The sequence below is a fragment of the Saccoglossus kowalevskii genome, chromosome 13, assembly GCF_978046115.1.
Source record: "Saccoglossus kowalevskii chromosome 13, keSacKowa6.1, whole genome shotgun sequence".
In the NCBI taxonomy this organism is placed as follows: Eukaryota; Metazoa; Hemichordata; class Enteropneusta; family Harrimaniidae; genus Saccoglossus; species Saccoglossus kowalevskii.
In genome coordinates, this window is record NC_140653.1 from 6,705,836 (window position 1) to 6,721,024 (window position 15,189).

The 15,189-nt window shown below is 36.5% G+C and overlaps 1 protein-coding gene across 1 annotated transcript; it reads right to left on the bottom strand.

Annotated features, from left to right (window-relative positions):
* Window positions 1–216: 216 nt before the first annotated feature.
* LOC102806380 (uncharacterized) lies at window positions 217–11,585 on the bottom strand. Its single transcript, XM_078013805.2, has 5 exons — window positions 11,498–11,585; window positions 6,143–6,298; window positions 5,511–5,719; window positions 4,003–4,864; window positions 217–3,293 (listed from the first exon to the last, which is right to left on the bottom strand). Exons 1-5 carry the CDS (start codon window positions 11,518–11,520, stop codon window positions 2,540–2,542), a joined length of 2,004 nt encoding a protein of 667 aa, XP_077869931.1. The 5' UTR covers window positions 11,521–11,585; the 3' UTR covers window positions 217–2,539.
* Window positions 11,586–15,189: the final 3,604 nt, after the last annotated feature.

The following is a 15,189-nucleotide window of genomic DNA, read 5'->3' on the forward strand; positions in this document are numbered from 1 at the left end:
TAGTATTTACCTAAAGTTTATGGAATATAAATGCTTTCCTATAACGTATCATAAGTACATGCTAAACATAGAATTAAAATAACTTAATACATGTATATCCCGGCTCACCTCAACTCCTTTAGATCACTTAATTGTTATATATCGACCATTATGAATTGAAGACGTGATGCCCTCAATGAATCAATATGGGATAATATTACAACAGTACTTCATTACTTAAAAACACAAACACCTTTATTCGACCTACACGACCTCGGTATATGTATATACAATATTTTAATAGGTACGGTTGTAGGTAGCATCATCAACAAACAAACATTATAAAAACTACTCAGTATGCTATTATGGACGGCATCGATTTACTCTGGACGGCATTGAGCTACTCTGGATGGCATCGAGCTACTCTGGATGGCATCGAGCTACTCTGGATGGCATCGAGCTACTCTGGATGGCATCGATTTACTCTGGACGGCATGGAGCTACTCTGGATGGCATCGAGCTACTCTGGACGGCATCGAGCTACTCTGGACGGCATTGAGCTACTCTGGACGGCATTGAGCTACTCTGGACGGCATCGATTTACTCTGGACGGCATCGATTTACTCTGGATGGCATTGAGCTACTCTGGACGGCATCGATTTACTCTGGACGGCATCGATTTACTCTGGATGGCATCGAGCTACTCTGGACGGCATCGAGCTACTCTGGACGGCATTGAGCTACTCTGGACGGCATTGAGCTACTCTGGACGGCATCGATTTACTCTGGACGGCATCGATTTACTCTGGATGGCATCGATTTACTCTGGACGGCATCGAGCTACTCTGGACGGCATTGAGCTACTCTGGACGGCATTGAGCTACTCTGGACGGCATCGATTTACTCTGGACGGCATCGATTTACTCTGGATGGCATCGAGCTACTCTGGACGGCATCGAGCTACTCTGGACGGCATTGAGCTACTCTGGACGGCATTGAGCTACTCTGGACGGCATCGATTTACTCTGGACGGCATCGATTTACTCTGGATGGCATCGAGCTACTCTGGACGGCATCGAGCTACTCTGGACGGCATTGAGCTACTCTGGACGGCATTGAGCTACTCTGGACGGCATCGAGCTACTCTGGACGGCATCGATTTACACTGGGTGGCATCGAGCTACTCTGGACGGCATTGAGCTACTCTGGACGGCATCGAGCTACTCTGGACGGCATCGATTTACACTGGGTGGCATCGAGCTACACTGGTCTTCGTCGAATTATACTGGACGGTATATTGTATATCGTTCAATACATTACCGTAATCCCGGGTACACGAGATGAGGAATAACTTGAATGCTCTTTTGTTTTAATCTACATGTAATGGGAGCAAACGAACAGAATTGTAATATGTGACATGACGTATATTATGCAAATAGCTGGACATTATAGTTTGTATAATATGTAATTTTCCTACCATATCTTGATATTATATAAAAGTGAACATTGAAATTTGTAAATATTTATAACGACGAAGAGAATGCCTTTGTTGTGCTGAGAGTAGATTAAACAAAAAAACACAAAAACGTTTCTATATACATTAGATATAAACACACTTTAACATAAATAAAATGTTTATCAAATGCTTCCAAATTATGAAAAACTATAGGTAAATATTATGCTCCAGTCTTCTGTGAATATGTATTATCTAAAACAAAATACCAAACTTGCTGCAGTCTAGTCGAGTGTAGCAAAGCGTCGACACGTGTAGTGTAATTATTTCTAAATAAAATTGACAGCGGCCATAGTTAAAATAACGCACGTTTTGTGACCGTCTAGTTATTAAAATTATCGTCGTTATCGGGCCAGTAGTTTAGGGATGTGTACCGGGGTTACGTAGTTGTTTTTCATTTACAATGTGGCAAATCCCTTAGAAATATAACAAATTTGATTTGAAACAATAATGTGACAGACATTCCTTTTACCACACTGACGCTACGAAATACGTCGTTAGAGGGGGCGATCGACAGGAAAAGCTTTGTTAGATGACGAAGAACTTCTTGTTATTTAAGATGAATCTTGCAATGAATTTACATGTACCTGTTGAATTTAAAAAATGGAAAATGTGTTCAAGTGTTGTTGTTTTTTTACAATTTTTTTTGCAGATTATTTTTCTTCAACTTCCATCATCTTCTCAAGCTTTTCTAATAATCGACTTCCAATGAAATGAGATACACATTTTAATAAACTTGTCAAGGTGAAACAGTGAAGTGCACAAAGCTGGGGTTTTGTTTATAAACGTATTGATAGAAAATCGTAAATGTTGATTGGCTCAAAAGTTCAACATTGTCTGTACCCATAATGCACACACATGCTCTTAGAAGACATGACAACTGTGACCTCCCACAAAATGGAGGGTCTCTGACTTTATGATGTTGAACTAACTCTCACTTGATTTATAAAAAAATATATTTATAAAACGTTTATAACATCCCCAGGTTAATGCCTTTCACTGTGTCGAACCATTAGATTGGCTATAGCGTTGCTAACGTTTAAGTGTTCATGCAACCACAACTTGTGCTGGGACAGGGGGTGTAGTCGCATTGGGTGTGTCTGGTAGGATAGATGATTCCACCTCGTTTTCACCATACTCCATAACAAAGCCACCGTATCCAAGAGGTTTCATCGATGTTCTTTTTTGTGACTTTCGGTGAATGAACTCATTTTTGTACAGCGTGTTGGTGTCGAACGTGTCGTTCGTGTTTGTCAACTCGTTTGCTTTCGGAACTATAGCCTTTCGAACGGAAATCGGTTTGCGGTCATATTCTCGTTGATAACTGCTCGACTTGGCGAAGGGTTCTTCCGGTTCTGTGTAGGGTTTCCGTGATGGATTTGTAGCTTTTACAGGCTGATGACTTTCGTATTTCTGAAAGTCGTTGCTGTAATTGGTCGTACTATCGAATACTCCCACATCAGTTTTAGCTCTGGTCGGGGGTTTTGCCATAACAATCTTTTCGAGCTTGCGTGGGGGAAAGTCACGTGAGAATGTAGTCTCCATTTCCATTGTACCCTCTGGCTTACTGTACACCTCAGCTTCGTGTAGTTTCGGAAGTCTGACGACATGCTGCGTATAGTCACTTTTATTTGTGGTCTGGCCATCAAATGGTTCCCCACTATGCAAAGGCTCATGGGAAGGTTTAAAACTACTCTGTTTTGTTATTTGCTTGGATGTGTAATCACGTTTCGACGTTGTCATGGATTCTATTTTTGGCAGCGTGCTACTGCTCTGCATTATCTGGTGGTCTGGTCTTAATCTGAAAAGATAAAATATGAATAATTACAATGGTTTATAACATAAGTCAACATATTACCATGGTTTATGTCAAACACTACGATGACAGTTTCCGTTTTCGACATTGTGAAATTCTTACGTGTTTATGCAGAAAAAGACTTTCATTCAGCTTTTTTCAGTCATAATTCAAGACAAATAAAACGCCAGAACATAGAGAATATAAATATAGCAAATTGTTTTTTTTTCTGTAATATTTTTGTATAATCGATAATTATGAAAAATGTCATTGGTGTGCATATGTAGTACATAGCGTTATGAATTATTCTTAATGTATTTTCTTGTCAAAATCAGTTGTTTCCAAGGTTTTCCCTCCAAAATGAAAGAAGTTCACAATGTCGAAAACGCAAGTCCTTATCGTAGTGTTGTCAACATAATATCTAGTAACAGTTTTATCAAACATGTGTCATGTCACAGTAAAAGGCATAAAGCCATGGGTGTTATAAACATTTTATAAATATACATTTTTATAAATGTGGGAGGTCATAGTGGTTATGTCACGTGGTGGCACACGCGCGCATTATTTAACTTTTGAGACAATCACTACGAACTATTTGAAATTGAATGAAAGATGATGATCGTCATTTACATTTGTTTGTATAAATATGTTTATAGGACCAGCTTTGTGTCTTTCACTGTATGTCATTAGAATTCAATATAATATAAATGTTTACTTCTTTTTGCTGCGATCACTTGATTTCAGCTTTTTCTGTGAGTATTCTTCATTGTAACTGGTCTCTCCATGGAATTCCTCTTCTTCTTTAAGGGTTTGTTTTGGAGCGAAATTATGACGAGGTTTGGCTTGTTTCTTCTTGTAATTGGTTTGGTAATTGGTTTCTCCACCAAATAGCTCTGTTGGCTGCTCATATGGCTTGCGACTCGGATCCACACCGATTTCACGCGAGTGTCCTTCCCAATTTCGGAAGTCTTCTTTGTAGTTGGTTTGATCGTAAAATGCACCAACCATCATTTTGTTGTCGGATGATGGTTTCTTAGCAACTACGCGATCGACTCGCCGTGGAGGGAAATCTCGTTTGGAGGTAGTTAAGGTATCCATTTCACCGACTGGTTGTTGGTATACCTCCGCCTGGTGTAGTTTAGGCAACGTTACATGCCATTTCTGATAGTCAGATTTGTTGGTAGTTGCATCTATAAATGGATCTTCGCTCTTCATGGGTTCTTGACTAGGTCGACAGCTTCCCATTTTGTTAGCTTTCTTTTCGGTGTAGTCGTGTTTTGATGTCGTCATTGCGTCCATTTGGACCGTATTCCGAGTATACTGGGGTTTTTCTCTTACATGTTTTGGTGGTATTGGATGCACCACGTAGTCTAATCTATGAGACGTGTTCGTATCGATTGGTTCGTCTGATTGATCTACTTTCTGCTCTGGCTTCATCGATTTCACTGGAGTTGTTTTTTTCGCTTGGAAATCTCTTCTAAATGTTGTTGTATTTTCCAGTGGATCTTTGGAAGGTTTGTATTCGTCGGGTGCTTTGAATACTTCGCGTCTACCCACCTCCCACTTTCGATAGTCAGCTGAAAGATACAATTATGCATACTTTAAAACGGCATTATCAAAACTATCATTAAAGGGCGGAGGCCGTCGTGTCGCGCATGTGCGACATTAGTGTTGATAAACATTAATTTCCCCCAATCCCAATGTGGTCTTCTAATGGTAGTCAAGAGTACGAGTTTTTACCTTGGTGCAACTTGCACTAATAACCATCGGTGACTAGTTAAATCCTAGTAATGTCTCGCTCTCGTTGGTCTAAGCAACAGTCAAAGTCGCCATCTTTGTTCACATGAAAACCACTGCACAACACGCGCATACGTGGTGCGACGGCCACCGCCCTTTAACAATGTGTTTAATAGACCTTCACAGGTTCAATACACGTGAAACTTTATCAACGTTATTTGAAACCTTGGATAAATTATTCATTAAACTTTTAGATGGAATTGGTAATGTTCACTAATTATGCATAAAAATCGTCTAAAACTAATTGGCTACCCATTTTTGGCAAAACTGCGAATTTGATAACTCCCCAGTAATATGTATACCTTTATGCACCATTGATACCCAATGTGATTAAAATATAGGTCAACAAATTTGTCTAAATTAGTTCGTTCACAAGGTTCTTTGTAATAACATATACTACCCTTCATATAACGAAACAATACTCACCTTTGTATGTGGGATCGCCACTAAACTTGGCCGGTGAAACCAGTGGTTTGCGTTCATTTTGTCTTACAAATCTGTTTGGATCGATCTGCTTGACTGAGTATTCACTATCGTATGATGTACGTAAGTCCATATCGCCTATGTTTGTCTCGATCTGGTCATTTCGATAGATTGGGGTTGGTTTATCGATTTTATACGTTTTAAAATCGTCCCTGGGTGTTAAAGAAACATATTTTAGTATATAGTGTTGACGGCCCGGGTAAATATAACCTTGTCTTTTTCACTGTGAAGTTGGTAAGTAAACTTCAATCGCAATAAATTTATATAATTCAAACCATAAATGCTTGGTAGCGTTGTCTTGGCAACACCAAAGCTACAAGTGACATGCATAATATTTTATAGACAGATTATGTCAACAACATTTGATACAAATATCATTTGATAACAACTGTGTATATCCACGTATATGTTTTATTCAATGGCACAACTACGAAACACATGCATGGAAAGAACTCACTACGTGCAAACAATCAGTTAGGAAACACTAATCAGAAATACTATTATAAAACTACTTCGGTGCTAATCAAACAAACAGATTCTGATACAATATGACCAATGTGCATTTAGGATGTTACCTGTGAGTTGTGGTACCATTCATTATACCGCCCTCTGTCGTCAAGCAACCAGTCGGCTTAAAACTTTCGTTTTTACTTAGTGGATAACTTTTGTACATCGTATTATACTCTGTGATCGCGTGGAAACGTCTGCGCCGTGGTCGCCGAGAGTCAGCACTGCGATTAAAATATAAGAGAAATTAATTAAAACGAGTTAACCTCACCTATGTTTAATAATACATACTATTGTAAGAATAATTAAAAGTGATTGGCAGTATATCCGGGCATTTGCGCATGCCCAGTACCCTGTTGACCAAATAAGCAAACAACAACCCTATCGTTGTAGCTCTAATGAGATACCCATTTGAAAACTGCGGATAAATTTGGTTTTATGCAAATATTTTATAAATACCCGTATAACGACATTTTTTATTTACATTTCCTTCAATATTTTGTATTACACAGCTATTGTGCATTTGTTTTCATCTTTTCCTTCAACGATTTATTTTTCGTTTTCAAATGGCGAGTTCCTGAACACCCAAACGTGACTTTCAGATACTTAGTATACTAGTATGCGATCTCATGACTGAAACAGAATACTAATAGAACGATCTGAAACAAGATAGATAGACGGATGCGTAATACAAGAGACTAACTAGTACGACGTTTGACAAATCGACAGTTTTGTAACCATACGCCACGATACTAGAATACTAGTTCACACTAATTGTCAAATGTTATAATGCACAATGACTATCAAAATAATTTGCAGAAGGTATATCGGATTCGTCACGGTTTTAGCAAATATTATATGTCGACGCCCTCTGTTGACAGCGCGTGTTCCGCGTCACACGATAACAATAATAACCGTGGTGATTATTCAACTGGTGTCATAGTTAGGTTTTTTGTTTATAATGTTCTCTTTTCACAAAATATAACATATAATGGAAAATAACCACATCTCGTACAAACTTATTGGGAACAATGTCACAAAATATAAAATAAAACTTGTGTTTCTTTTGTGTATAGCATGAGGTGACCCCGCAAATAGTGGAATTAACACATGTTTTATGTTGCTTGGGATGCCATGGCAACCATAAACATACTATAAATTTACTTGATATAAAAGGTGAGTGGCCATTTACATATATATTCTAATACACCATTAATTCATGATACAGAGTATTAAGTAGTCACGTGACATGTGTGACGTCTCCTCATTGTATCGACTTTGACCTATGACGTACGTTCTGTATCTCTGACTTATTATAATAAATCAATTGAATTTAACCCTCAAAAGAACAATAGATAGGCAAATGGCTTTATAGCAATACAAATATTCGCCTTACTAGTGCTTAGACCTATAATATAATTAAAGAGGGCATTGAACAACTATTTAAGACTCATAAATCTCCTTATATCATGTACCCCCGATATACTTCCACCCATTGTTATGACAAAGACATGTGTCCATTTCTTCTAATCTTAGTTAGAATGCGCAGAATCGACTGAATTCCTTCCGTTCAACACGTTGCTAGTCGTTACAGGTGGTGATGGGTGTTTGATAGATTCCAAAGATTGTTTTCAGATAAGGTGGTATTGATTAACTGACATGGAACCAAAAAATACAATTGACCTAGATTATGACCTCAAAGCACAATGTCACAAATAGATCGCAGAGATCGATATGTCCACTTGGTTAAACAGACTATTTGTGTAACACTGGATATACTTAAGAGCGTCTCAATTCTGTACAAATACTTTATTAAGTTGTCTAGTACCTTTATTGAGTTGCCCAGTACAACCGTAATCCACAGTGAACGCGCTGACCACGTGATCAACTTGAATATGAATTGTGGTCCTAGTTTTGTAAACATGTCAACGCATTGAATGTATCTGAGTTAATCTTTGATACACCAAAAAAACAACTAAAGTTTGCAAAAAGGTGGAAATTCAATCAGCCAAAATATAAATTAATGAACCAACCCTGGATGACGCTGGTGAAGGATCTCAACAAATTCCCAATTATTTGAAAAATAAGTCTGATTCATTCATCAGCTTCTAAGAACTGATTAGTTTAGTAACTGATTTAGTAACGGATTAGTTTTGGAGTTTTGGATTCAGAATTAATCCTCAGCGCGCCACTCATACTGCTAGATAGAGATTGACTTAGATATAATGTACACATATACTCAATGGGTGGGCGAGGATATGTAACCTCTAAAATTCTTGTTGAGTCATTCCAAAACCGCTGTTGGTTGGGGTGAAATGTTTAATTAATACATCGTTTTCACTTGGAAACGACATCTTTATGTAGCCAAACATAAGAAAACAAGAAATAAATCCTCACATGGCATATTTGAATTAAGATCATCTAAGACTAATCGTCTGAAACAATTCCCATTTATAAATGTGTTTCGCCACATCATTTATAATGTTTTTATCCTTATTGTTTAAAATGATAATTAATAACTCTTCCATTGGTGAATATTTTCAAATCGGAAGTTTTTCGATATGAATACGATAACAAAGATGTAAAAATCGTATTTCAAACTAAACACTTATGATGATTTGTTTCGATATTTAATTAAACGTATCACGGTGAGACTCCTCTCTACACCAGTTCGAGTTGTCCAGGTTTATGTATCTGCTGAAACTGAGATCTGTAGAATGGAATATGGATGTGTCGCCAACTCTTTCTGACCACTATCTTTTTCAGAATTCAACAAGTTTTTCACTTCAATTCTCTGCGTCCCAAGCGGAACAAAAGTCAACAGCTTCTTTACAAAGCCTTCAGCCTTCACAGTTCATTTTATTTATTTATTTATTTATTTATTTATTTATTTATTTATTTATTTATTTATTTATTTATTTATTTATTTATTTATTTATTTATTTATTTATTCGTTCATTCATTCATTCATTCATTCATTCATTCATTCATTCATTCATTCATTCATTCATTCATTCATTTATTTATTTATTTATTTATTTATTTATTTATTTATTTATTTATTTATTTATTTACTTATTTGAGACCCGTATTATTGACATTATACACCAACGATCTTTAAAATATTAACGACTTTTAAATTTAAAGTGCGTAGCGTTTCCTTGTTTGATTTATAGTTCCCTTAAACGACAAGATTGTTTACTCTAATTCAAGTAGTTAATAATGTCAGAGTGCAAATCAGAATTGCGTACAGTTCTCCTGTAATATATTTAGGCGTCACTGAGTCAGGTGAACTTTTATCTACGATAATTACTCAGGTAATGATAACCACTCGAGTCGGATTCCACAATTACCTGCCATATTTTGTAAGTTATGGCGGGCTATTTAATCAGTATACGACTTTGTGGCATATAATCATATTAGGATAAAATAATGTTGTTTAGGTTTCACCTTTACAGGGTGTTCCAAGTCCGAGTCTGTAATGGCTTCGTATGACCGTGCCAACATATTTGGTTAACTATATGACGACCACAAAGTGTCACGTAGACAGTGGTACATTAGCACAAAATGAGTTACTGGACTGAACAGGTGCCAGGTCAGTTGATTGGGCATATTGTCAGACTAAACGACTCAGGAAACACAACTACATGTATATATGTGCAGGGTCGTGAATTGGCGTATAACCAGTCGAATACAGCAGGTGTGTTTGTTATCGACGTAAATTCCAAAGTACTTTGGCGAGTCATGACATCGAGACCGCGCTAACACCCATGGAAAGACTCCATCATAATGAAGTCGGAGAAAAGACTTTGCTCACTACTGGTAGAAGTATACACTAACAAGCAATAACTAGTAATACTTTGCTCACTACTAGTAGAAGTATACACTAACAAGCAATAACTAGTAATACTACTACCAATGTGTCGACAATAAACGACAGTTTACCACAAATACCCGTAACATTTTGGTCTCAAAGAACGTTTAATGGTTGAGGTTTAAAATTTAATTCAAAAGTGCATTTCAGTCAATTGATTTACTGATGTTTGTATTACTGTATTGACACGTATTTTAATGATTTACTGATGTTTGTATTACTGTATTGACACGTATTTTAATGATTTTCATTGAAAAGCGGTCCCAGATTTGATTGTGACCTCCTTCCCCGCTCATAAAAACATTGATCGCTCCCTTGAACACGACTAAAGTCTGGTCCGTCAGGTGAAGGTTACGAAGTACATTTCTGTTGTAATTTATATCACACATATTTGTATACATGGGCGGTATTTTAAGCATGAACCTTGGCTTGGGGCAACAGGTGGTTCGCAGGGATCTGGTGGATATATTTCAGTATATATGTAGAATAAGCCATTAATATATAACATACAAATTTTTACCAGCTATTCACTAAAGATGGTAGTCGCCATTGTGTTGAATTGTATGTTTTTACAACCCGGAAACTAATTAGAGTTTTGTATACCTGCACAGTGTCTAGCAATAAACATGTGGTCAATTTCAGCATACAATAGATGTTGACAATACAGTTTACAAGTTGCTTATAAATACAGAATGTTAGTGTAAACTGTGAGATCAGACGGAGACTGGACGTACGAGTGACGTTAATTGTACTCTGCATGGTTTTTTATACGGATGACTAGTTCAACATACAATACACGTCGGTGCTAAGGTCCATTTCATCATCCATGTTATTGTAATCAATACCATGGCAACGACTAGTGAATTTGAACGTGACCACTCGGTAGAGCTATGTGGTATTTTTAGGGACTTAGTTAAATTTATAAATTCTGGTAAAAGCTAAAGTTGAAAAAGTTGCAATCATTTGTGATACATGTATTGAATTCATTCGTACTACCCTCGATGGAAACAATTGTCTTCAATTTCCCCCCTGGGGAGTATCATGTATTGCAAATAGCCAGTAGACCATGACGACATATAAACTGAACTTATTTTCTAGAGTCGACATGTGATACGGCTGTACGCGACAAAAACACGCTACTACTTGCATTTTCAATTTGCAAGAATAAATAGTTCGTAATATGAAGTTAGCAAGAAACAGAAAGAATTGTAACCATGGAAATAATTTTGTACAAAAAAGGCATGTGTTGTGAAATTCGTCTACATAGCTGCATCAAAGGACGGCAGTGAATGCGTGTTGCTATGTGACAAATCCACATAATATCGTCTTACATTTAAACCCCCGAGATAAACTCAACAAACCACCCAAAACCGCCTCGTGGTTTATACTTCAATAGAAACACTTCGAAGACAGATTTGGTCAACAATTCACATTTAACTCATTGCATTTATGGATATATGATTTCCGTTCTTTGAATAAAATCATGGACATTGACAAAATAACACCATGTTGTAATGTGAATGTAATTAACATGAAGTGAGTAGCATACCTGTTCTTCTTCTGTCGTGCCATGTTTCAATGATTTACAGAGGCGAAGCAAACAGGTGTGTGGTTGTTCAGACTTTAACGTGCATACTGTGTCATGTCGATACCCAAAGGTAATAACTTAGTCAGACTTAAGTATGATCCGGGGTATACTGCTATTAGGGGTCAAAGGTTTCGATATTGATCCAGTCGTGGACATATTGAGTCGTAAAACACACCCACTGTCGCTAAGACAACAAACCAACCCATTCATAGGTGGCAGCGTTGTCGTATGTTTCGCATATGCATATACTCGTATAATTTAAATTGGACAAAACAAAGTGGAATATATATATATGATTCAATTCATGTGATAAAAATAATCTATATTTGAACCATGATATATTTGGAATCTTAGTGGCAAATACAATACTAGTAACATTACAAAGCAGTAAAAAAGTAAATAAAATGAATTTTGAATATAAAATAGAATTACTATATTGTAACTAACCACAGTTTTTATTCCACTCCATCATGATTTTCAGACTATAACGTTGGGTGAGGCAGATCATATTTCGGGATTGCATATTTCAAATGAACTTGAATGCTGCTAATTATGTGAGTGTTTGGTTATTTCGCTGGTTACGGACTGTTTTCTCGCTATCCACGCATTTTCACAAGCCCAAATACCTCTCAATAGACTCTATATAGTGAGTTCTAACAACATTACGAAGCCTGAATGCCTCTTTAAGGTGGATGTGCTTCGATTTATTTTGAACATTAAAGTCGCGTATCATTTGACACCAGTTGGCGGTACAATGATATCCAGTATTATGCAGATTGCTCATAATTTGATAAGAAAAGAATATATATAGTTTCTAATTGTTATCATGGAGAACTTTAAGTTTCTCGATCATTTTCTTGTTATCTGGTAGTCACATTGTCTGTTTGACCCGTATACATTATTTGATTACTTTATTCCTAGTGCCTGATTAGGGGATTTAATATTCATAGATACGATCGTTTTATTAAATGGAAGTTGATGAAAGATTAAATACATGCGATAAGTTGAGTCAATTTGAAAATCATAAATCTAGGTTAGCTTTATTATCAGCTTTATTAAAAAGATTCAATGAATGCAACCTAAATGAATAACCGTGACGTCACGGTTTTTAAAACGTTTTCCGACAACGAACACTATTTATTAACCATTTGATTTCTGACATGTAGGTTCGGGATTGTAGAACATACTTGGGTAAATGTTTGTATCTAATGTAAGGACTGCTCTATTGTGTAAATTATGCATTGCGTCATGACATACGTCATACGTTGCGTCTCCAAACACGTGGTCGTAATGGGTACCGTCATATACGTTTACTATTCCAGGATGGGACTTGAATTGGGAAGTTAATTATGGGCAGTGGCGGCGGCACCGTTGGGGCAGTATATACGGGTCGTATGGGCGTCGCCCCCACGATAAAATAAGGTGAAACACTCATCTATATTTGTCACTAAAATTCACCGCAAATGTCGGTAGAAATGCAAAATCTTCGCCCCACAGTCAAAAAAAGCTGCCGGCGCCTCTGATGGGCGTGCCCGAGGTCTGTCAGTTGGGACCACAGCTGCCGAAATAATTTAAAGTCTGTGTTCAGCTGATTATAGCACGTAGATAAGCCAGTAAAATTGGAGGCCTCATATAATACAAAGAACTCACATTAAACAATGAGGGAATTGTACCCGAAATGATATGACTAATTTACATTAAAATGTCTGAAACATCCAATTTATGGTAGTGAATATTACTCTTTTTGTTACATTTTGACAATTATGGTTCCTAATGCTTCACTGTATTCTACCACTGGATATTTCTATACAGGAGGGTGCATAACAACTGTTTTTGTGAGAAACCCTGAGGGCGCTGCAACAACGTTGTGACTAGCGATAAAGCTCTTTTATTTACAACTTTGGAGCTGACTAAAATTGAGTCACAAAAACATCTTTCTCTCAAACTCAATGTTTAGAAACCGAAAGTACAGTATCCATCTATTTCAATACAGCCAACATGCTAATATGCAAACCCCAAACAGTTATATCACCATTTCTCACACTATGGTTCTTTATCAACATTTTATCGCTTTTTAAAGATTATATTGATAATTGCTTATATTGTACATCCTTTTTCAGACATTTGGGCTTCAACAAGGATCCCATTAGAAATTCATATACGACTTTTCAAGGGACAGAGTGGGGCAGAGAGGGTGCATTGTTTTGGTTAATGTTTATTTTTTCAGTTATATAAAATATATATGATATATGTATGGTACAATAAATCAAAAAAGAAAAAAATAGAAAAATACATACAGAGGGATTCCTTTAAATAATTGTTGAATCTACTAGTCACAATTGGTTAAGTAGATTGTCTCTGTGTTTAGAAGCGTAGAATACAAATTTTGAAATTTGAAGTACAGATAAGTTGTCAAAATGCATTAAACGAAGAAATTTTTGGTAAGTCTGATTTGACAGATAAAATATAGGTAAATATTTTTTTTCTAAGATTTACATAACGTGGACATACCAGACAAAAATGGTATTCATCCTCAACCAACCCTAAATTACATAATTTACAGATTCTCATATTCCTCCGTATATGTTTAGTTTACGATCAGATTCAATCCGAAGGTTGTGGGATGATGTTTTAAGCCTACATAGCGCAGAACGTAACTTGTTATATAAAATCAAATAAATCGTTACAGTTACGTGAAAGTTTAAACAAAAGCAAGGGTAAATTAAAGGTCAATAATACTCAGTTCTAGTCTCTTGTTGCTGCCCAGGAGCCTGACGAGCCGCTTGTTCCATGGCATAACAAAATCAATACAAAAAACATGAATGGCAGCTACTGTAGACGCAGGTCAAACTGGAAATCAAGTTTATGGCCAACATGTTTCTGTAATAAAATAGCCACACTAAAAAAAAATGTTGGTTGATGATGTGTTTGGCATAGGTAAGTACTATGTCAATGTCAATAGCTACTGCTTTTGTTCTTGGCTCATTTTCAGACAATTACTAATCAACATGATAACAATTTACTCCAAAGATAAATTGTTGGTATTTGTTGTGCTATTATTATATGTTTTGATTCTAATTGTTTGACTCAAAACAATCCACACATACAAAAATAGCTCAGTACTCAGTATATTGTGTACTCCTGTCAAATTCCAATATTTATAACAAATTGTACACGTATAACTAAACACAAGGTTTGGAATTCAATGTTCAGGCACACAAAAGGTGTCGGGTGATAAATATATACTCACTTCGTTTGGAGTTAACTTGAATGCTATGTTTGAAAAAAAGGCAAGTATGCTTTCTTGATCACAAACGTTGATGAGGAAGTCCAACCATTACCACTATTGTTATATAGCGCCCTCACTAGGCCAATTTACAGAGAGTGCTATCACAAATACTGTAGAATACTTTATTTTCGCTGAAGGGATGATTCCGTGAAAATAAAATCCAGCAAATATACTTTTTTTTCTATATTTCACATTAAACTCATCAAAACTCAGTGAAAATAAATTCCATACAAAACGCCCAAAAAGCCTTTTCAGCAAAAATTAAGTATTACACAGCATGCAGAAAGATCACATCCTGGCTGAATTAGAGTTTGATCTACGTATTAAACAACAAGGTAGTGTGGAATACTTTATTTTCGCTGGA